Source organism: Erythranthe guttata, chromosome 5 (genome assembly GCF_056151865.1).
Source record: "Erythranthe guttata isolate IM_541 chromosome 5, IM_541, whole genome shotgun sequence".
NCBI lineage: Eukaryota > Viridiplantae > Streptophyta > Magnoliopsida > Lamiales > Phrymaceae > Erythranthe > Erythranthe guttata.
This window is the reverse complement of record NC_142537.1, coordinates 901815-925325: the sequence shown is the minus strand read 5'-3', so window position 1 is coordinate 925325 and position 23511 is coordinate 901815. Positions and strand designations below refer to the sequence as shown.

At 35.1% G+C, this 23511-nt stretch overlaps 2 protein-coding genes and 2 pseudogenes across 4 annotated transcripts; all 4 read left to right on the top strand.

Moving 5' to 3' along the window:
- The first annotated feature begins 5839 nt into the window (after positions 1-5839).
- LOC148770370 (putative nucleoredoxin 1) lies at positions 5840-8967 on the top strand. The gene is made up of 4 exons (XM_088818407.1): positions 5840-6084; positions 6660-7139; positions 7428-7907; positions 8012-8967. The coding sequence occupies exons 1-4, from the start codon at positions 5980-5982 to the stop codon at positions 8648-8650; spliced, it is 1704 nt and encodes a 567-aa protein (XP_088674533.1). The 5' UTR covers positions 5840-5979; the 3' UTR covers positions 8651-8967.
- Positions 8902-10663, top strand: LOC148770369 (2-methylene-furan-3-one reductase-like; annotated as a pseudogene). Its single transcript, XR_016031296.1, has 4 exons — positions 8902-8936; positions 9173-9500; positions 10120-10347; positions 10390-10663. The product of XR_016031296.1 is annotated as a 2-methylene-furan-3-one reductase-like (transcript).
- Positions 10664-11319: 656 nt separating this feature from the next.
- On the top strand, positions 11320-13044 carry LOC148770368 (2-methylene-furan-3-one reductase-like; annotated as a pseudogene). Its single transcript, XR_016031314.1, has 4 exons — positions 11320-11673; positions 11779-12107; positions 12195-12354; positions 12584-13044. The product of XR_016031314.1 is annotated as a 2-methylene-furan-3-one reductase-like (transcript).
- A 4989-nt stretch (positions 13045-18033) lies between these two features.
- LOC148770367 (putative nucleoredoxin 1) lies at positions 18034-21051 on the top strand. The gene is made up of 4 exons (XM_012999838.2): positions 18034-18315; positions 18956-19435; positions 19696-20175; positions 20289-21051. The coding sequence occupies exons 1-4, from the start codon at positions 18211-18213 to the stop codon at positions 20904-20906; spliced, it is 1683 nt and encodes a 560-aa protein (XP_012855292.2). The 5' UTR covers positions 18034-18210; the 3' UTR covers positions 20907-21051.
- The last annotated feature ends 2460 nt before the right edge of the window (positions 21052-23511 follow it).

The window sequence follows — 23511 nt, the reverse complement described above, 5'->3', positions numbered from 1 at the left end:
TATTATTAATGTTGCATTTGCTTCCTTTTATTTGCATCAAAATAGTTGTATTAAAATAATATAGAAAGAATTTAGCATGTGATAAATGTACAACACAAACTTTAGTTAGCTGACATTAGTGTTTGAATAAGTGTAAAAATAAGAGAGGTGCAGGAATTGATCGAAATATATCATCACCTGAGTAGGCGACCAAGTCTGTTGCCATTATAACAGGAAAGTGTATAGTAATGTCTTTTATACAGTTGTCAATAATTGTGCCCCCTAGCTTTGCAACACTATTCCGAAGTATATAATATATGGACCAACAATCGTAAAATTTGATCAATTTGTTGATATTTAAGATTTATTTAAACATTTGAATCGACATAGATATGAACGAATTGATCATAAGAATTGAATCGTAAATCATTAGATTGTTTTCTCGATATTGCGAATTTTCGTAAATGTGGCGGATATTTTGGATAGTGAAAGAGAGATCCAATTTGGGGTCAAATTTGCAATTTAGGTGGAGCGGCTAGGAAGATGGAGTAAGTATAAGGGTGATTCTGCAATTTTCAAAACTATTTCATCTAGGGAGGTGGATTTTTGAAAATTACAAATTGACCTCCACTTGGGGGACATTTCCGGTTTAAGGACCAAAATTAAAAATGGTATATAGTATAGGGACCAAAATAGTAATTATAACATGTTTATTATAAATATTATAATAAATTATTGTTTTCTTAAATCGTAAATCGTAATATTTGATCGTTTTATCGATATTTAAGATTTATTTTAACATTTGAATCGACTTAGGTATGAATGAATTGAATCGTAAGATTTGAATCGTAAATCATAAGATATTAAACTCGGTGTTGCGAATTTTCGTAAATGAGTCACACGCGATTATAGCTGAGAAGGAGTAGAAGCAAACTGCGTTGGTGACGGATATTTCGGATATTGCAAGAGAGATCCACTTTGGGGTTAAATCTGCAATTTGGGTGGAGCGGCTGGGAAAATGGGGTAAGTGTAGGGGTGATTCTGCAATTTTCAAAACTGTTTCAACCAAGAAGGTGAATTTCCAGAAATTACAAATTGACCCCCACTTGGGGTGCATTTCTGGTTGAAGGACCAAAAATAAGAAAAATTATATTATATTGCGACCAAAAATCGTAAAATTTGATCGATTTGTTGATATTTAAGATTTATTTTAATATTTGAATCGACATAGGTATGAATGGATTGAATCGTAACATTTGAATCGTAAATCATATGATTTTATGGTCGGTATTGCGAATTTTCATAAATGTGGCAGATATTTTGGATATTGAAAAAGAGATCTACTTTGGGATCAAATTTGCAATTTGAGTGTAGGGGCTAGGAAGATGGAGCAAGTATAGGGGTGATTCTGCAATTTTAAGAGCTGTTTCAGCCAGGGAGATGGATTTTCGGAAATTACAAATTGACATCCACTTGGGGACATTTTAGGTTTAAGAACCGATATTAAAAATGGTATATAATATATGGATGAATAAAGTAATTATAACATGTTTATTATAAACAATATAATAAATTATTTTTTCTTAAATCGTAAACCGTAAAATTTGATCGTTTTGTCGATATTTAAGATTTATTTTAATATTTGAATCGATTTAGGTGTGAATGAATTGAATCGTAAGATTTGAATCGTAAATCATAAGATTTTAAACTCGGTGTTGCGAATTTTCGTAAATGAGTCACACGCGATTTCTATAATTAGTTTGTTTCTCTTCTATGTTTCTATCTCCCATTTTTCTATTTTCTTTAGTTCTTTACTAGAGCAATTATGATCTGGAAGTCGATCCGGGGCAAGTGTTCGGATCTATTATGACATAGTCATGAGGTGCTCAACGGACCCTTTTAATTTCAAAAAACCTTTTTGGAGCTTTTGATTGATGCAAAAACCATCTTTTTGTCTTTTTGTACAACCTGATGATATGAATCATTCTATTCGAAATCACGGGAGTCCTTTTCTATCAGATAGGAAGGGTTGTAGTACATGTCGAGGAGTCGAAGCATACTGCGTTGGTGGCGGATATTTCAAATATTGCAAGAGTGGTCCACTTTGGTGTTAAATTTGTTATTTGGGTGGAACGGCTGGGAAGATGGAGTAAGTATAGCTGTGATTCTGCAATTTTCAAAATTATTTCAATCAATGAAGTGGATTTCCAGAAATTACAAATTGACCCCCACTTGGGGTGCATTTCTTGTTTTAGGACCAAAATTAAAAAAAAAAATGTATGTAATATATGGACCAAAATTCGTAAAATTTGATCAATTAGTTTATTTTTAAGATTTATTTTAACATTTGAATTGACATAGATATGAATGAATTGAATCGTAAGATTTGAATCGTAAATCATAAGACTGTACGCTCGTTATTATGTTTTTTTGTAAATGTGGCGAATATTTTGGATAGTGAAAGAGAGATCCACTCTTTGGAGTCAAATTTGCAATTTGGGTGGAGCGGTTATGAAGATGGAGTAAGTATAGGGTTGATTCTGCAATCTTCACAACTATTTCAGTCAGGGAGGTGGATTTTTGGAAATTACAAATTAACCTCCACTTGGGGCACTTCCGGTTGAAAGACCAAAATTAAAATTTGTATATAATATATGGACCAAATCTGTAATTATCGCAATTTTATTAAAAATAATATAATGAATTAAAGTTTTCTTCAATTTTAAATTGTAAAATTTGATCGTCTTGTTGATATTTAAGATTTATTTTAACTTTTGAATCGACTTAGATATGAACGGATTGAATCGTAAGTCATAAAATTTTAAACTAGGTATTGCGAATTTTCGTAAATGAGTCACATGCGATTATAGCCTAGGAGGACTTGAAGCATACAACGTTGGTGGTGGATATTAAAGATATTGCAAGAGAGATCCACTTTGGGGTTAAATATGCAATTTGGGTGAAGCGGCTGGGAAGATGGAGTAAGTATAAGGGTGATTCTGCAATTTTCAAAATTATTTCGGCCAGGGAGTTGAATTTCCAAAAATTACAAATTGACCCCACTTGGGGTGCATTTCTTGTTTAAGGACCAAAATTAAAAAGAGGTATAATAATATAGGGACCAAAAATCGTAAAATTTGATCGATTTGTTGATATTTAAGATTTATTTTAACATTTGAATCGACATATATATGAATGAATTGAATCGTAAGATTTGAATCGTAAAGCATACGATTTTATGCTCAGTATTGCGAATTTTCATAAATGTGGCGGATATTTTGGATATTGAAAGAGAGATACACTTTGGGGTCAAATTTGCAATTTGGGTGGAGCGGTTAGGAAGATTGAGAAAGTATAGGGGTGATTCTGCAATTTTTAGAACTGCTTTAGCTAGGGAGGTGGCTTTTCGGAAATTACCAATTGACCTCCACTTGGGGGCATTTCCGGTTGAAAGACCAAAACTAAAAATGGGATATAATATAGGGACCGAAATAGTAATTATAACACGTTAATTATAAATAATATAATAAATTATTGTTTTCTTAAATCGTAAAATTTGATCGTTTTGTCGATATTTAAAATTTATTTTAACATTTGAATCGACTTAGGTATGAATAATTGGATCGTAAGATTTGAATCGTAAATCATAAGATTTTAAACTCGGTATTGCGAATTTTCGTAAATGAATCACACACAATTATAGTTGAGAAGTCGAAGCATACTGCGTTGGTAGCGGATATTTCGGATATTGCAAGAGAGATCCACTTTGGTGTTAAATTTGCTAATTGGGTGGAACGACTGGAAAGATGAAATAAGTATAGCGGTGATTTTGCAATTTTCAAAACTGTTTCAGGTAGGTAAGTGGATTTTCAAAAATTACAAATTGACCCCCACTTAGGGTGCATTTCTTGTTTAAGGACCAAAATTAAAAAAAAATGTATGTAATATAGGGACCAACAAATCGTAAAATTTGATCGATTAGTTGATATTTAAGATTTATTTTAAGATTAGAATTGACATAGATATGAATGAATTGAATCGTAAATCATAAGATTTTATGCTCGGTATTGCGAATTTCGTAAATATGACCCAATTTATATAAAAGCACCGAATTTGGGCCTTATGTTAGAAGATGATCTCTTCATTGATACTTTATTACACAGTTGCATACACAAGTTGGACTGTCGGGCACCCATTTGAACTCAAAAGACAAACAAAACTACAAAGATTACCTATGGGAAAGGAAATAAACGATTATAAAAAACGAAAGAAAGAAAGAGTTACATACCGAGTACGGAAGTTGTGAAACAAAACAGACACAAACTTTGAACAACTAATCTTCAACAGATGAAGAAGCTCGGTTTTTATTACGGCTCAGTTTCCTTGTCATGTTTTCTCGTCCATAACCTTTCGACGGTGGCTCCAACAGCCTAATACAAAGCACAATCACCAGAAGTCCAGAACCCTAGTTAGAACCACTCAATTTTTGTCAATACTCTATCCAAAGCAGAGATAAGTAACGGTCAAGATTGAATAATCTAGAAAGTTCTCATGTTTGACTGATTACATGGGCTTTTATGCTGGAACGGCTCAGAGAAAAGTGAATTTATGGGCTACATTCAATAATCTTTTGAGCCCAAAATCCAAGAAAGAACTACATGAGTTGTGCACTCTTACTATAATTGAATTGTATAAGACCAAAAAATTTAATAGAATGGTAATTACATCCACACCCCTGAGGTATGCTTAAATAATTTTAAGGTCCATGTGGTATCGATAATTACACGCACCCCCTGAAACGCAGTTAGAAACTCTAACGGGATAATGCATTGGATACATTATTCCGATAGGGTTCTAATGGGCTATTACTTTTAGCTAGCGGTGGAGATAACATAGAGTTATGGGGAGTTATGGGGTGACATGGCTCCCCCAATATTTCTTAAATCACCCATAACTATTTGTTGTCTCCACCACTTCTTGAAACAAATAGTCCGTTAGAACTCTATCGTAATAACGTATCCAATGCATTATCCCATTAGAGTTTAGAACTACGTTTCAAGGGGGTGAGTGTAATTATCGATACCACAGAGACCTTAAAGTTATTTAAACATACCTCAGGAGTGTGGGTGTAATTTACCCTTAATATAATTAAGCAAGTATATATTAAAAAATATAAATATATAATTATTTAATGTACCATGACTAAATAGTAAATACCAATCAAATAAAGTCTTCTTCCCCATTCATACAATTAAGCATCAAGATTAAGCAAAGCATCTTGTACTAAATCGTTATTTGGTACAAGAAAGCATCTTGTTCTAACTATAATATTATAGTTGACATTGACTAAATAACAAGTCAATACCAAATATTGGGTAAATTACAAACACCCCCTGAGGTATAGTCAAATTACAAAAACCCCCCTCTTGTTTGGATAATTACATCTACCCCCTCAACTATGATTTTTTCTTACACCTCTACCCTTATGGTGCCAAATTCAACATAATCATCTAGAATCCATGGGATGTGCTATAGTTTGTACTCGTTTTGTGTAAAAATACAGTTTCTGATGCACCACAAACTGATATATACAAGCTAAAAATCACATATTATGATCATCTTGCTTCATAATGTAGTGTCTGAATGGGATAAAACGGGTAAAAAAGTGATAATATTTCATATAATCTCGAAGATTCCACTAAATTTGAGGAGTTGAGGGGGTGGTTGTAATTATCCCAACAAGAGGGGTGTTTTTGTAATTTGACCATACCTCAGGGGGGTGTTTGTAATTTACCCTAAAATATTTCACGTCTTGATTACGACTTCATCTTAGTCTCGCAAGAAAGTTCTGAAAATAAATCGTGGGTTTATGTGTTTTTTTGCCCCTTCCCTTACTATAAATTGCTGTCCGAATATCTGCAATATTGCGGTGACATACTTCAATCAAAGATTTGGGTTTTTTCTTTTTTTTTTACCTTTTTTTGTTTTCTGCAATCCCTAATGGAGAGTGAGCTTGAGAATACCAATGGAGATGCCACGTATGATCTCAGTTCTATTATGTCCTCCCCAAACAGGGATTACCTTGTCCGCAACAATGGTGACCAGGTAATCTCCTCGTACTCATGTCTTTTTTTTTTTTTTTAGACCAATTGGGATTTTGCTATTTGTTGGTTGAAAATTGCAATTTTGAATTCTTGATTTTTAGTTTCTTTCTTGAAGTTGATTGTATGTATCCAATTCTGGGTTATTTGACATCCCTTTGTGTAAAGATCCAATTTTTTTAACTCTTTAATTTGATATCCCTCTGTATAAAGATCCAATTTTTTTAACTCTTTAATTTGATATCCCTTTGTATAAAGATCCAATTTTTTTAACTCTTTAATTTGATGTATGTGCTTAAGGAAATGAAAGTCAACACTTGATTACACTTGATTTTTAGTTTATTTCTTGAAGTTGACTGTATCCATTTTTTGGTTATTTGATATCCCTTTGTAGAAAGATCCAATTTTTTTAACTATTTAATTTGATATATGTGCTAATTTGATATGTGTGCTTGAGGAAATGAAAGTCAACGCTTGATTACATTTAGTGGCAAATCAAGTTTAGTATTTACTGATTAGTGATTTATACCCGTCTTGGTTTCGTTCAATGGCTAAATAATTTTCTGTTAATTTCCGTAGGTTAAATTCGATAGTTTTAAGGGGAAGATAATCGGGCTGTATTTCTCCGCGTCGTGGTGCGGTCCGTGCCAGCGGTTCACCCCGAAATTAGTCGAGGTCTACAATGAACTAGCTCAAAGTAATAACTTTGAGATTGTTTTTATATCTGGCGATGAAGATGATGAGTCATTCGATGCTTATTTCTCGAAAATGCCTTGGCTTTCAATTCCGTTTTCCGATTCTGACACGCGCGAGAAATTGAATGAATTGTTCGGTGTGAGTGGAATACCCCACCTCGTAATCCTTAACGAGGATGGGAAGATATTGACGAGTGAAGGAGTACGAGTCATTGTAGAAAACGGGTCCGACGGGTACCCTTTTACTTCCGAGCAAATCGAGAAACTCAGGAAACAAGAAGAAGAAGCTAAGATGAATCAATCCTTAAATTCTTTACTTGTGACCGAATCCAGGGACTATGTTATTACATCTGATGGGAAAAAGGTGAAATCTTTTATTAGTATTTGATGGTTTTTCAGTTAGTATGATACGAGTGTATTTCATTTTAGTATCACCTATTTATATCGAATTGCTAAAAACTCCCCCGTGTTATAAATATCAGCAAAAAAAACCCCTTATAATGCAGTTTTTAGCACACAACCCCGTAAATAGTGAGTTTTTAGGGGGTAGTTTGCTTCAAAAAAATGAATCATAGGGGGTTCTTTGCTAATAAAATAGCATGGGGAGTTTACGTGTAATATTGACATTCCCGATTTTTTTTTTTGTGCAAAGGTTCCTGTTGCTGAGCTGGAAGGAAAGACGGTGGGATTGTATTTCGTATTGGCCAGTTACTACGGGTGCTTAGATTTTAATTCGAAGCTTATCGAAGTGTACAACAGTTTGAGAGAAGGGGGAGAAAGTTTCGAAATTGTGATGGTACCCCTAGACGAAGATGAAGAATCGTTTGGTGATGAGTTTGAAAAGTTGCCATGGTTATCATTGCCTATAAATGACAAATGCTGCCTCAAGCTAGTTCGGTATCTCGAGCTCGGTGCGCTCCCAACTGTGGTTATTATCGGTCCAAATGGAAAGACACTTCAGTCAAACGTTGTTGAAGCAATCGAGGAACACGGTGTGAAGGCTTATCCTTTCACACCCGAGAAATTCACCGAGCTTGAAGAGATCGAAAAGGCGAAGAGGGAAGCTCAAACACTCGAATCCCTTTTAGTGAATCAAGATTCCGATTACGTTATCGGAGAAGCTGGAGTCAAGGTAAAAAATGAAAAAAAAAGATCACTTTTTTATTTTTATTTTGAAAATGCGATTATGGTTAATGCTAACACAAATATTTAAATTTTTTATTTTGAAAATTTCAGATTCCGGTTTCCGATCTTATCGGAAAAGACATCTTGCTATACTTTTCGGCCCATTGGTGCCCTCCATGCCGTGCGTTTCTCCCCACACTCACAAAAGCATATGAAGAAATCAACAAAAACAATAAAAGATTAGAAGTGATATTCATCTCAAGCGATAGAGATCAAAAAGCGTTCGAGGAATATTTCTCGGAGATGCCATGGCTAGCACTCCCGTTTGGCGACAAGAGGAAGGAATCTTTGAGCAGTTGGTTCAAGGTGGATGGAATCCCAACACTCGTTGCATTGGGGCCCACGGGAAAAACGGTTTCCACCGATGCCCGCGGGCTTATTATGGCCCACGGTGCGGAGGCTTATCCTTTCACTAGAGAGAGAATCGAGGAGATCAAAAAGGCGTTTGAGAAAATGGCGGAGGGGTGGGCCCCGAATCTGAAGTGCGGGGCCCACGAGCACGAGCTTTTCCTTACTAAGAGGAAGAATTTTTTGTGTGATGGTTGTGGTGTAGATGGGAGTGTGTGGTCTTATTATTGTGAGAAGTGCGATTTTGATCTGCATCCAAAGTGCGCTTTTGATGAAGAGAGCAAAGACAAAACTGCAGCACAAGAGTGGGTTTGTGATGGAGACAAGTGTTATAAAGAATGAAAATGAATAAATTAATAATTGCTGCATATATAATATAATATAATATTATATAATATTATATTATATATAATAAAAGTTGATATATATGCAGTGGGTGTGGTTGAGTTTGGACCATGGTTTGGTAGTGTGGATTTTTCTGTTTGTTAAATAAATAAATTAACTTATTGGTGTATGATGTGATATACACTGTAATTAAAACACCCATTTTCTTTCTCGGATGAAATTAAAGTTTTGTTCATGTAAATTGTCCCATGTCAACTTATACTAAGATTATTTTTCAGTCTAGGTGAAAATTATGTCATTTAATTTAAACAAAATTTTGAGAATATTGATTTGTATTTCTTGGTAGATAACTTTAAGATAAAAGGGGCTCTTAGATTAAAGCACCTCGTCCACTTGTCGCCACCAGTCAGTCACCTCGAGAATCCTCGTATTCTTCGTCTGCATATTAGTCTGCGTCGTAGCATTCACCGCCACCATCCGCTACATGTGAGCAACGTAACCATCGATCTAATATTGTAGAGAGATAGTTCCGGGGTATGACGTGGCAGGGGTGGTGGTGAAAGTGGGGGCGAAAGTGAAGGAGCTAAAAGTAGGAGATGAAGTGTACGGGGATATAATTGAGAAAGCAATCGATGGGCCGAAGCAGTACGGTACATTAGCAGAGTACACAGTTGCAGAGGAGAAGCTGTTGGCGTTGAAGCCGGAGAATCTTGATTTCCGACAGGCGGCGGCGCTTCCTCTTGCGGTGGAGACAGCTTATGAAGGTCTTGAAAGAGCTGGTTTTTCTGTGGGGAAATCTATTCTTGTTCTTGGTGGGGCCGGTGGCGTTGGATCTTTCGTTATTCAGGTGAAAACTGTTGCTAACATCCTCGTACTTACTTGCTGGTTTCATTAATTTATTAGGACAAATATAAACAATTATGCATTTTCCCAATTCTTTATTCTTGCGTGGAAATCGGATCCACGTTCGGAAAATTGCATTTTTTCTTTCGGACGGGGAAAACTAATTCCGATTCCGGTCAAAACAAAATCGAAAATCAGAATTTGGAAATTGGAATTAAAAAACTCAGTTCGAAAGTATGAATAATATGAAAAAATCGGGACTGAAAATTTTGGAATGAAAAATATTGTTCCAAAATCAGAAAAATCACGTATCGGGACCGGCGGCACTTGAGACTTGGAACGATAATTGTGATTACATACGAGTTCATTGCATTTAGTACCTTTGTGTTATATTGAATTGTTAAAGAACTCCTCATATATATGTTACTGGCAAAACCCCTCTTATAATTCATTTTTTCAGCGCACAACCCCTAAAAATGAATTTTTAGGGTGAAGTTTTGCCAATAAAAAATAGCATGAGGAGTTTTTTAACAATTAGAAAAAATACAGGGGTACCGAGTGCAATAGACCCCGATTACATATACAGGATACGGTTTCATTGAATATGTACTCTTGTATTACAGCTTGCAAAACATGTGTTTGGCACCTCGAAAGTTGCCGCAACTTCGAGCACAACAAAATTGGAACTTCTTAAAAGCTTGGGGGCCGATTTAGCTATCGACTACATACACTAAGGACAACTTCGAAGACCTGCCCGACAAATTCGATCTTGTTTACGATGCTGTTGGTAAGATACATTCAACCGCCACATTGCTTTATATATTCTACTACAAATTAGTAATTAGTATTCGGTAACGACGATGATTTATTTATTTATTTAATTTATGAACAAGGCAAACCGATAGGGCGGTGAAGGCGTTGAAGGAAGGTAGTATAGTAGTTACCGCTGCTGGTATCAGTCCTCCAATTGCTCAACCTTCATTTCATTTTGTGCTCACTTCGAACGGAGATTTCTTAAAGAAAATAAACCCGTATTTGGAGAGTGGAAAAGTGAAGCCGATAATCGATCCTAAGGGACCGTTTCCTTTCGATAAGGTTAAGGAAGCTTTCTCGTATCTCGAGACTAGTCGAGCTTCCGGGAAGGTGGTCATATACCCGATTCCTTAAAGAGTACCAAGTTTATTATTTCAAACAATTGAGTATTATTACTTCTTTCAAGTATTTCTGTTCGTCGCATGTATAAATAAATAAATAATAAAACAATTTCATATTATTTTTTTGGGTAAATTACAAAACTCCCCTGAACTTATGCTAAATAACAAAAAAAACCCAACCTATTCGTAATAACCAAAAAACCCCATCTCATTAACTATTGATCGAGTTTTTTTTAACAGAACATGACATGTGTAACTTAAATTGTGTAAAATCTATTCACTCTAATCAAAATAAATCCATGAAAAGTCCCACTGTAAAGGGGTTGGTGTAACACGGAAACAAACATAAGGGAGTTTTTGGTATTTACAAATAGGTGGGGGTATTTTTGTTATTTAGCCTAAGTTCAAGAGGGTTTTCGTAATTTACCCTAATTTTTTTATTGACAAAATTTTGAACATACTGATTTTAATTTATTTTCCTTTTTATCTTTTGAACAACTAAAGTATAGTACTATTAAGGAAAAATAAGTAATGTATAGATGCATTGAATGTGCAATCAAAAGTGGAAATAATTTAACTTATCCTAATTCCTAACAATCATCAACACACCAAATATTTAACGATTAAATACACTTTACCCCTTTAATTATGGGTAATTCAACAGTAACCCCAATTATTTAAATCAGGTGATGTAACGTCATTAAAAAGAAGCTTTTGTGAGTGGCGCTAATGGCGGAGTTAATCCATCATTCTATAAATCGCTCGAAATATGAACGAATCATCTTTTACGTCAGTGCATCAACAATTCCTTGTACTGGAAAAAGAAAAAAGAAAAAAGAAAAAATGAAGGCGTGGCGTTACAGCGAGTACGGCGGCGTTGAGGTGTTGAAACTCGAATCCGACGTTCCATTGCCGGAGCCGGCGGACGATCAGGTCCTGATTAAGGTTTTCGCCGCCGCTCTTAACCCTATCGATTACAAGAGGAGGCTAGGGTTTTTCAAGTCCATCGATTCGCCTCTTCCTGTAATTAATTAATCAATTAATTAATTTCCCCATTTTCATGTAATTAATTTAATTAATTTGGATCAATGAATTAATGATGTTTTTCCTGTTTTGGGGATTTTCCAGATAGTTCCGGGGTATGACGTGGCAGGGGTGGTGGTTAAAGTAGGGGGTGAAGTGAAGCAGCTGAAAGTAGGAGATGAAGTGTACGGAGATATAATTGAGAAAGCATTTGATGGGCCGAAGCAGTACGGCACATTAGCAGAGTACACGGTTGCAGACGAGAAACTATTGGCGTTAAAGCCGAAGAATCTCGATTTCGGACAAGCCGCGTCGATTCCCATGGCGATTGAGACGGCCTACGAAGGTCTCGAAAGGGCTCGTTTTTCCGCTGGGGCCGGGAATCCATTCTTGTTCTTGGTGGTGCCGGTGGCGTTGGATCCTTCGTTATTCAGGTGGAAACTAGTTGCAAACATCCTAGTACAAACAAACAATTATTAACACGTACTCGTATTTATTACCGTGTTTGGTGATGGATGCAGCTTGCGAAGCACGTGTTTGGTGCTTCGAAAGTTGCTGCGACTTCAAGCACGGCGAAATTGGAACTTCTTGAAAAGTTGGGTGCCGATTTAGCTATCGACTACACTAAGGAAAACTTTGAAGACCTGCCTGGGAAATTTGATGTAGTTTATGATGCTGTTGGTAAGATAAATTAGACCACCATATATATATATATATATATATATATATATATATATATATATATATATACACAGACTACAATTTGCATGAGTCGTAGGGGTTTTTTCGCTAATAAAATAACGTGGGGTGTTTTTTTGACAACTAGAGAAAATACAAGGGTGTCGAATGCAATAAAACCCTAACTATTAACTCGAAGTTTTTTCGTTTTTTTTGGTTTGACTATGAATAGGGCAAAATGATAGGGCAGTGAAGGCGGTGAAGGAAAGTGGTAGCGTAGTATCCATTATTCCGGGCCCGCCCGTTGACCGGCCTGCTTTCCATTTTGTGCTGACTTCGAGCGGAGAGTATTTAAAGAAGTTGAATCCGTATTTGGAGAGTGGAAAAGTGAAGCCATTGATCGATCCTAAGGGACAGTTTCCTTTCGATAAGGTTAAGGAAGCTTTCTCGTATCTCGAGACTAATCGAGCTTCCGGGAAGGTCGTCGTATATCCGATTCCTTAAAAACTTCTAAAACTGAAACCGCAAGTGTTTGTCTCGTGGAGTGTTTTTCAGCGAATAAATGTCGAATTTCTTCTTTTAAGTAGTTGTTTTCAAGTATTTTGTTGTCATATGTGAAGTGGTTTTCGGGTGTTGCATTTTCTATGGTTAAATTGTTCGAGAGTTAATAGCGAAATCCCGTATTAGCGAAAATTCGATAAAGTCGCGTAAAAGTAATTAGCTTCGTAACCATAGTATATTTAAAAGTAATTAGCTTCGTAACCATAGTATATTTAAAAGTAATTAGCTTCGTAACCATAGTCTTACAATATACGCATGGGAAAAAAAAACGTAGTACCTCAAAACTCACTTCCAACACTATTCCGAAGTATATAATATAGGGACCAACAATCGTAAAATTTGATCAATTTGTTGATATTTAAGATTTATTTTAACATTTGAATCGACATAGATATGAACGAATTGAATCATAAGAATTGAATCGTAAATCATATGATTTTTTTCTCGATATTGCGAATTTTCGTAAATGTGGCGGATATTTTGGATAGTGAAAGAGAGATCCAATTTGGGGTCAAATTTGCAATTTGGGTGGAGCGGCTAGGAAGATGGAGTAAGTATAAGGGTGATTCTGCAATTTTCAAAACTATTTCATCTAGGGAGGTGGATTTTCGGAAATTACAAATTGACCTCCACTTGGGGGACATTTCCGGTTTAAGGACCAAAATTAAAAATGGTATATAATATACTAATATAGGGACCAAAATAGTAATTATAACATGTTTATTATAAATATTATCATAAATTATTGTTTTCTTAAATCGTAAATCGTAATATTTGATCGTTTTATCGACATTTAAGATTTATTTTTACATTTGAATCGACTTAGGTATGAATGAATTGAATCGTACGATTTGAATCGTAAATCATAAGATATTAAACTCGGTGTTGCGAATTTTCGTAAATGAGTCACACGCGATTATAGCTGAGGAGGAGTAGAAGCAAACTGCGTTGGTGACGGATATTTCGGATATTGCAAGAGAGATCCACTTTGGGGTTAAATCTGCAATTTGGGTGGAGCGGCTGGGAAAATGGAGTAAGTGTAGGGGTGATTCTGCAATTTTCAAAACTGTTTCAACCAAGAAGGTGAATTTCCAGAAATTACAAATTGACCCCCACTTGGGGTGTATTTATGGTTGAAGGACCAAAAATAAAAAAAAAATGATATTATATTGGGACCAAAAATCGTAAAATTTGATCGATTTGTTGATATTTAAGATTTATTTTAACATTTGAATCGACATAGGTATGAATGGATTGAATCGTAACATTTGAATCGTAAATCATAAGATTTTATGGTCGGTATTGCGAATTTTCATAAATGTGGCAGATATTTTGGATATTGAAAAAGAGATCTACTTTGGGATCAAATTTGCAATTTGAGTGTAGGGGCTAGGAAGATGGAGTTATAAGTATAGGGGTGATTCTGCAATTTTAAGAATTGTTTCAGCCAAGGAGGTGGATTTTCGGAAATTACAAATTGACATCCACTTGGGGACATTTTAGGTTTAAGAACCGATATTAAAAATGGTATATAATATATAGACGAATATAGTAATTATAACATGTTTATTATAAACAATATAATAAATTATTGTTTCTTAAATCGTAACCGTAAAATTTGATCGTTTTGTCGATATTTAAGATTTATTTTAATATTTGAATCGACTTAGGTGTGAATGAATTGAATCGTAAGATTTTACTCGTAAATCATAAGATTTTAAACTCGGTGTTGCGAATTTTCGTAAATGAGTCACACGCGATTATAGTTGAGGAGTCGAAGCATACTGCGTTGGTGGCGGATATTTCAAATATTGCAAGAGTGATCCACTTTGGTGTTAAATTTGTTATTTGGGTGGAACGGCTGGGAAGATGGAGTAAGTATAGCTGTGATTCTGCAATTTTCAAAATTATTTCAATCAATGAAGTGGATTTCCAGAAATTACAAATTGACCCCCACTTGGGGTGCATTTCTTGTTTTAGGACCAAAATTAAAAAAAAATGTATGTAATATAGGGACCAAAATTCGTAAAATTTGATCGATTAGTTTATTTTTAAGATTTATTTTAACATTCGAATCGACATAGTTATGAATGAATTGAATCGTAAGATTTGAATCGTAAATCATAAGATTGTACGCTCGTTATTATGTTTTTTTGTAAATGTGGCGAATATTTTGGATAGTGAAAGAGAGATCCACTCTTTGGAGTCAAATTTGCAATTTGGGTGGAGCGGTTATGAAGATGGAGTAAGTATAGGGTTGATTCTGCAATCTTCACAACTATTTTAGCCAGGGAGGTGGATTTTCGGAAATTACAAATTAACCTCCACTTGGGGCACTTCCAGTTGAAGGACCAAAATTAAAATTTGTATATATATGGACCAAATCTGTAATTATCGCAATTTTATTATAAATAATATAATGAATTAAAGTTTTCTTCAATTTTAAATTGTAAAATTTGATCGTCTTGTTGATATTTAAGATTTATTCTAACTTTTGAATCGACTTAGATATGAACGGATTGAATCGTAAGTCATAAAATTTTAAACTCGGTATTGCGAATTTTCGTAAATGAGTCACACGCGATTATAGCTGTGGAGGACTTGAAGCATACAACGTTAGTGGCGGATATTAAAGATATGGCAAGAGATCCACTTTAGGGTTAAATATGCAATTTGGGTGGAGCGTCTGGGAAGATGGAGTAAGTATAGGGGTGATTCTGCAATTTTCAAAATTATTTCGGCCAGGGAGTTGAATTTCCAAAAATTACAAATTGACCCCACTTGGGGTGCATTTCTTGTTTAAGGACCAAAATTAAAAAGAGGTATAATAATATAGGGACCAAAAATCGTAAAATTTGATCGATTTGTTGATATTTAAAATTTATTTTAACATTTGAATCGACATAGATATGAATGAATTGAATCGTAAGATTTGAATCGTAAAGCATACGATTTTATGCTCAGTATTGCGAATTTTCATAAATGTGGCGGATATTTTGGATATTGAAAGAGAGATCCACTTTGGGGTCAAATTCGCAATTTGGGTGGAGCGGTTAGGAAGATTGAGAAAGTATAGAGGTGATTCTGCAATTTTCAGAACTGCTTTAGCTAGGGAGGTGGATTTTCGGAAATTACCAATTGACCTCCACTTGGGGGCATTTCCGGTTGAAAGACCAAAACTAAAAATGGGATATAATATAGGGACCGGAATAGTAATTATAACACGTTAATTATAAATAATATAATAAATTATTGTTTTCTTAAATCGTAAAATTTGATCGTTTTGTCGATATTTAAAATTTATTTTAACATTTGAATCGACTTAGGTATGAATAATTGAATCGTAAGATTTGAATCGTAAATCATAAGATTTTAAAATCGGTATTGCGAATTTTCGTAAATGAATCACACACAATTATAGTTGAGAAGTCGAAGCATACTGCGTTGGTGGCGGATATTTCGGATATTGCAAGAGAGATCCACTTTGGTGTTAAATTTGCTAATTGGGTGGAACGACTGGAAAGATGAAATAAGTATAGCGGTGATTTTGCAATTTTCAAAACTGTTTCAGTTAGGTAAGTGGATTTTCAGAAATTACAAATTGACCCCCACTTAGGGTGCATTTCTAGTTCAAGGACCAAAATTTAAAAAAAAAATGTATGTAATATAGGAACCAACAAATCGTAAAATTTGATCGATTAGTTGATATTTAAGATTTATTTTAACATTTGAATTGACATAGATATGAATGAATTGAATCGTAAATCATAAGATTTTATGCTCGGTATTGCGAATTTCGTAAATATGGCCCAATTTGTATAAAAGCACCGAATTTGGGCCTTATGTTAGAAGATGATCTCTTCATTGGTACTTTATTACACAGTTGCATACACAAGTCGGACTGTCATTCACCCATTTGAACTCGAAGACAAACAAAACTACAAAGATTACCTATGGGAAAGGAAATAAACGATTATAGAAAACGAAGGAAAGAAAGAGTTACATACCGAGTACGGAAGTTGTGGAACAAAACAGACACAAACTTTGAACAACTAATCTTCAACAGATGAAGAAGCTCGGTTTTTATTACGGCTCAGTTTCCTTGTCATGTTTTCTCGTCCATAACCTTTCGGCGGTGGCTCCAACAGCCTAATACAAAGCACAATCACCAGAAGTCCAGATTCCTAGTTAGAACCATTCAATTTTTGTCAATACTCTATCCAAAGCAGAGAGAAGTAACGGTCAAGATTGAATAATCTAGAAAGTTCTCATGTTTGACCGATTACATGGGCTTTTATGCTGGAACGGCTCAGAGAAAAGTGAATTTATGGGCTACATTCAATAATCTTTTGAGCCCAAAATCCAAGAAAGAACTACATGAGTTGTGCAATCTTACTATAATTGAATTGTATAAGACCAAAAACTTTAATAGAAGGGTAAATTATATCCACACCCCTGAGGTATGCTTAAATAATTTTAAGGTCCCTGTGGTATCGATAATTACACTCACCCCCTGAAACGCAGTTAGAAACTCTAACGGGATAATGCATTGGATACATTATTCCGATAGGGTTCTAATGGACTATTACTTTTAGCTAGCGGTGGAGATAACATAGAGTTATGGGGAGTTATGGGGTGACATGACTCCCCCAATATTTCTTAAATCACCCATAACTATTTGTTGTCTCCACCACTTCTTGAAACCAATAGTCCGTTAGAACTCTATCGTAATAACGTATCCAATGCATTATCCCATTAGAGTTTAGAACTACGTTTCAAGGGGGTGAGTGTAATTATCAATACCACAGAGACCTTAAAGTTATTTAAGCATACCTCAGGGGTGTGGCTGTACTTTACCCTTAATATAACTAAGCAAGTATATATTAAGAAATATATATATATAATTATTTAATGTACCATGACTAAATAGTAAATACCAATCAAATATGTAAAGTCTTCTTCCCCATTCATACAATTAAGCATCAAGATTAAGCAAAGCATCTTGTACTAAATCGTTATTTGGTACAAGAAAGCATCTTGTTCTAACTATAATATTATAGTTGACATTGACTAAATAACAAGTCAATACCAAATATAATAAAATATTTCACGTCTTGATTACGACTTCATCTTAGTCTCGCAAGAAAGTTCTGAAAATAAATCGTGGGTTCATGTGTTTTTTTGCCCCTTCCCTTACTATAAATTGCTGTCCGAATATCTGCAATATTGCGGTGACATACTTCAATCAAAGATTTGGGTTTTTTTTTTTTTACCTTTTTTTGTTTTCTGCAATCCCTAATGGAGAGTGAGCTTGAGAATACCAATGGAGATGCCACGTATGATCTCAGTTCTATTCTGTCCTCCCCAAACAGGGATTACCTTGTCCGCAACAATGGTGACCAGGTAATCTCCTCGTACTCACTGTCTTTGTTTTTTCAGACCAATTGGGATGTTGCATTTCGTTGGTTGCAAGTTGCAATTTTGAATTCTTGATTTTTAGTTTCTTTCTTGAAGTTGATTGTATGTATCCAATTTTGGGTTATTTGATATCCCTTTGTATAAAGATCCAATTTTTTTAACTCTTTAATTTGATATCCCTCTGTATAAAGATCCAATTTTTTTAACTCTTTAATTTGATATCCCTTTGTATAAAGATCCAATTTTTTTAACTCTTTAATTTGATATCCCTCTGTATAAAGATCCAATTTTTTTAACTCTTTAATTTGATATCCCTTTGTATAAAGATCCAATTTTTTTAACTCTTTAATTTGATGTATGTGCTTAAGGAAATGAAAGTCAACACTTGATTACACTTGATTTTTAGTTTATTTCTTGAAGTTGACTGTATCCATTTTTTGGTTATTTGATATCCCTTTGTTGAAAGATCCAATTTTTTTAACTCTTTAATTTGATATATGTGCTTAAGGAAATGAAAGTCAACGCATGATTACATTTAGTGGCAAATCAAAAAGTATTTACTGATTAATGATTTATACCCGTCTTGGTTTCGTTCAATGGCTAAATTTTCTGTTAATTTCTGTAGGTTAAATTCGATAGTTTGAAGGGGAAGATAACCGGGCTGTATTTCTCCGCGTCGTGGTGCGGTCCGTGCCAGCAGTTCACCCCGAAATTAGTTGAGGTCTACAATGAACTAGCTCAAAGTAGTAACTTTGAGATTGTATTTATATCTGGCGATGAAGATGATGAGTCATTCGATGCTTATGTCTCCAAAATGCCTTGGCTTGCAATTCCGTTTTCCGATTCTGACACGCGCGAGAAATTGAATGAATTGTTCGGTGAGAGTGGAATACCCCAACTCGTGATCCTTAACGAGGATGGGAAGATATTGACGAGTGAAGGAGTACAAGTCATTGTAGAAAACGGGTCCGACGGGTACCCTTTTACTTCCGAGCAAATCGAGAAACTCAGGAAACAAGAAGAAGAAGCTAAGATGAATCAATCCTTAAAATCTTTACTTGTGACCGAATCCAGGGACTATGTTATTACATCTGATGGGAAAAAGGTGAAATCTTTTATTAGTATTTGATGGTTTTTCAGTTATTATCATACGAGTGTATTTCATTTTAGTATCACCTATGTTATATCGAATTGCTAAAAACTCCCCCGTGTTATAAATATCAGCAAAAAACCCCGTAAATAGTGAGTTTTTAGGGGGTAGTTTGCTTCAAAACATTGAATCATAGGGGGTTCTTCGCTAATAAAATAACATGGGAAGTTTACGTGTAATATTGACATTCCCGATTTTTGTTTTTTGGTGCAAAGGTTCCTGTTGCTGAGCTGGAAGGAAAGACGGTGGGATTGTATTTCGTATTGGCCAGTCACTACCGGTGCTTAGATTTTAATTCGAAGCTTATCGAAGTGTACAACAGTTTGAGAGAAGGGGGAGAAAGTTTCGAAATTGTGATGATACCCCTAGACGAAGATGAAGAATCGTTTGGTGAAGAGTTTGAAAAGTTGCCATGGTTATCATTGCCTATAAATGACAAATGCTGCCTCAAGCTAGTTCGGTATTTCGAGCTCGGTGCCCTCCCAACTGTGGTTATTATTGGTCCAAATGGAAAGACACTTCAGTCAAACGTTGTTGAAGCAATCAAGGAACACGGTGTGAAGGCTTATCCTTTCACACCCGAGAAATTCGCAGAGCTTGAAGAGATTGAAAAGGCGAAGAGGGAAGCTCAGACACTCGAATCCCTTTTGGTGAATCAAGATTCCGATTACATTATCGGAGAAGATGGAGTCAAGGTAAAAAATGAAAAAAAAAAAAAAAAAAGATCACTTTTTTATTTTTTTTACAAAATGGGATTATGGTAAATGCTAACACGAATATTTAAATTTTTTAATTTTGAAAATATCAGATTCCGGTTTCCGATCTTGTCGGAAAAGACATCTTGCTATACTTTTCGGCCCATTGGTGCCCTCCTTGCCGAGCTTTTCTCCCCACACTCACAAAAGCATATGAAGAAATCAACAAAAACAATAAAAGATTAGAAGTGATGTTCATTTCGAGCGATACAGATCAAAAAGCGTTCGAGGATTACTTCTCGGAGATGCCATGGCTAGCACTCCCGTTTGGTGACAAGAGGAAGGAATCTTTGAGCCATTGGTTCAAGGTGGAGGGAATCCCAACACTCGTTGCATTGGGGCCCACGGGCAAAACGGTTTCCACCGATGCCCGCGGGCTTATTATGGCCCACGGTGCGGAGGCTTATCCTTTCACTAGAGAGAGAATCGAGGAGATCGAAAAGGCGTGGGCCCCGAATTTGAAGTGCGGGGCCCACGAGCACGAGCTTTTCCTTACTCAGAAGAATTATTTTGCGTGTGATGGCTGTGGTGTAGATGGGAGTGTGTGGAGTTACTATTGTAAGGAGTGCGATTTTGATCTGCATCCAAAGTGCGCTTTTGATGAAGAGAGCAAAGACAAAACTGCAGCACAAGGGTGGGTTTGTGATGGAGACGAGTGTTATAAAGAATGAAAATGAATAAATTAATAAATAATTGCTGCATATATTCACTGTTTACATATTTGCAAAATGTGTTTTATTTATGCTAGCGTAAGTTTGAAGGGTTGATGATACGCTACTGGATATAAGGGTCACATTAAAAGAGAGCATTATATAAGGCGAGACGGATTATGAAATAAGAGATAATATTGATGTGTAAAAAGGTAAATGGCCAAAAATATATTTATTAATGATACAAAATTGATTATTGTTGGACTCATTGTTGCGATGGATGATACTGATTAGGAAGAGGAGAATACAGTTCAAGATTGGTACACAATGGCATGCGGTGAAGATTTGGTACAACATGTTGGTTGTATATAGTATTATTAATGTTGCATTTGCTTCCTTTTATTTGCATCAAAATAGTTGTATTAAAATAATATAGAAAGAATTTAGCATGTGATAAATGTACAACACAAACTTTAGTTAGCTGACATTAGTGTTTGAATAAGTGTAAAAATAAGAGAGGTGCAGGAATTGATCGAAATATATCATCACCTGAGTAGGCGACCAAGTCTGTTGCCATTATAACAGGAAAGTGTATAGTAATGTCTTTTATACAGTTGTCAATAATTGTGCCCCCTAGCTTTGCAACACTATTCCGAAGTATATAATATAGGGACCAACAGTTGTAAAATTTGATCAATTTGTTGATATTTAAGATTTATTTTAACATTTGAATCGACATAGATATGAAGAATTGAATCGTAAATCATATAATTTTTTTCTCGATATTGCGAATATTCGTAAATGTGGCGGATATTTTGGATAGTGAAAGAGAGATCCAATTTGGGTTCAAATTTGCAATTTGGGTGGAGCGGCTAGGAAGATGGAGTAAGTATAAGGGTGATTCTGCAAATTTCAAAACTATTTCATCTAGGGAGTTGGATTTTCGGAAATTACAAATCGACCTCCACTTGGGGGACATTTCCGGTTTAAGGACCAAAATTAAAAATGGTATATAATATAGGGACCAAAATAGTAATTATAACATGTTTATTATAATTATGGGGTCTGTCTCGAACAACCCCTAAACTATAAAACGTAACAAAATAGTCCATGACTTTAACGGTCAAACATTAGGAATTTAACACCGTTAGAAATAATGTGCATTTACATTTTTACCCTTATTATTTTATGATGCGAAATTAAATTAGGGTAGTCCAACTGACGTGGCATCATCCTCACCATGGAGATTATTATCTCTCCCAAGAGCGAAAAAATGTCCGGCTGTAATTTTCAATTTTCGATGACCCATTTTGTGCCGATGGATTTCACCGGAGCACTGGCTTTGGATGCATTGGACTTTCTAGCGCTGCTGTTGGGTCACCAGTTGGCCTTCGGGTCGGAACTATCGGATTCGGATTCGGATCCGGATTCCTCCTCACCTGGAGATAGTGAAGGCTGTTGTAAGTGCGATTTAGATTTGTTGACGGTTGCCAATGGCAAAGATGCCTGTGTTTTTGGCGATTTGGGTTTGTTTGGAGTCGGATTATAATCGGAGTCAAATTACAAAGGTTATGTTTGTTAGCATTTTCAAATTCTTTTCACACTTTCCCCAAAATGAAAATTATTTTTCTACACTATTTTCAAAAACTTTCCCCAAAACAAATTCAAATATTTCTCTCTCTAACAAACATGATTTGACCGCTACAGTGAAAATTGTCTTCACTAAAATACAAAATCAAATCACTTTATCTTTTAAATTATTCTTCCAAAATACCTTTTCCCAACACCTTTCAGACATGATTTGACTTGTTACATTACAAATTGTCTCCTCCCAAAACACAAACAAACTTTATTTAATTTTCAAATTCTTCTCCCAAAACATCTTTCCCCAAAATAAAATGGAAATGGAAGCCCAAAAGCTTTCCCCTCAATATTTGTATATATATATATTAATGTATATCTTTCATTTAAAAATTAGAAAAGTTACTTCCAACTAAATGAACTAATAATTAAAAATTATTGGTATTTTGATAGTTTAAATATATATACACATATATTGAGGGGTAAAACCGACAAATAAAAAAAAAAATTATAATTGAGAAAGTCAACATGCCACGTCATCATCAACTAACAGATTGTAAACGGAGAGGCCATTTTGTTACGTTTCATAGTTCGAGGGGGTGTTTGTGACAAACCCTATAGTTTAGGGGTGCAAACTGTACTTTCCCCTAAATATTATAATAAATTATTATTTTCTTAAATCGTAAATCGTAATATTTGATCGTTTTATCGATATTTAAGATTTATTTTAATATTTGAATCGACTTAGGTATGAATGAATTGAATCGTAAGATTTGAATCGTAAATCATAAGATATTAAACTCGGTGTTGCGAATTTTCGTAAATGAGTCACACGCGATTATAGCTGAGAGGAGTAGAAGCAAACTGCGTTGGTGACGGATATTTCGGATATTGCAAGAGAGATCCACTTTGGGGTTAAATCTGCAATTTGGGTGGAGCGGCTGGGAAAATGGAGTAAGTGTAGGGGTGATTCTGCAATTTTCAAAACTGTTTCAACCAAGAAGGTGAATTTCCAGAAATTACAAATTGACCCCCACTTGGGGTG

What these genes read in the sequence shown, in the direction of transcription:
- LOC148770370 (XM_088818407.1), top strand. Translation starts at nt 5,980, where the DNA reads ATGGAGAGTGAGCTTGAGAATACCAATGGAGATGCCACGTATGATCTC. An exon ending in TCCGCAACAATGGTGACCAG is followed by an intron (nt 6,085 to 6,659) that starts GTAATCTCCTCG and finishes TAATTTCCGTAG; the next exon opens with GTTAAATTCGATAGTTTTAA. An exon ending in TCGGAGAAGCTGGAGTCAAG is followed by an intron (nt 7,908 to 8,011) that starts GTAAAAAATGAA and finishes TGAAAATTTCAG; the next exon opens with ATTCCGGTTTCCGATCTTAT.
- LOC148770367 (XM_012999838.2), top strand. Translation starts at nt 18,211, where the DNA reads ATGGAGAGTGAGCTTGAGAATACCAATGGAGATGCCACGTATGATCTC. An exon ending in TCCGCAACAATGGTGACCAG is followed by an intron (nt 18,316 to 18,955) that starts GTAATCTCCTCG and finishes TAATTTCTGTAG; the next exon opens with GTTAAATTCGATAGTTTGAA. An exon ending in TTACATCTGATGGGAAAAAG is followed by an intron (nt 19,436 to 19,695) that starts GTGAAATCTTTT and finishes TTTGGTGCAAAG; the next exon opens with GTTCCTGTTGCTGAGCTGGA.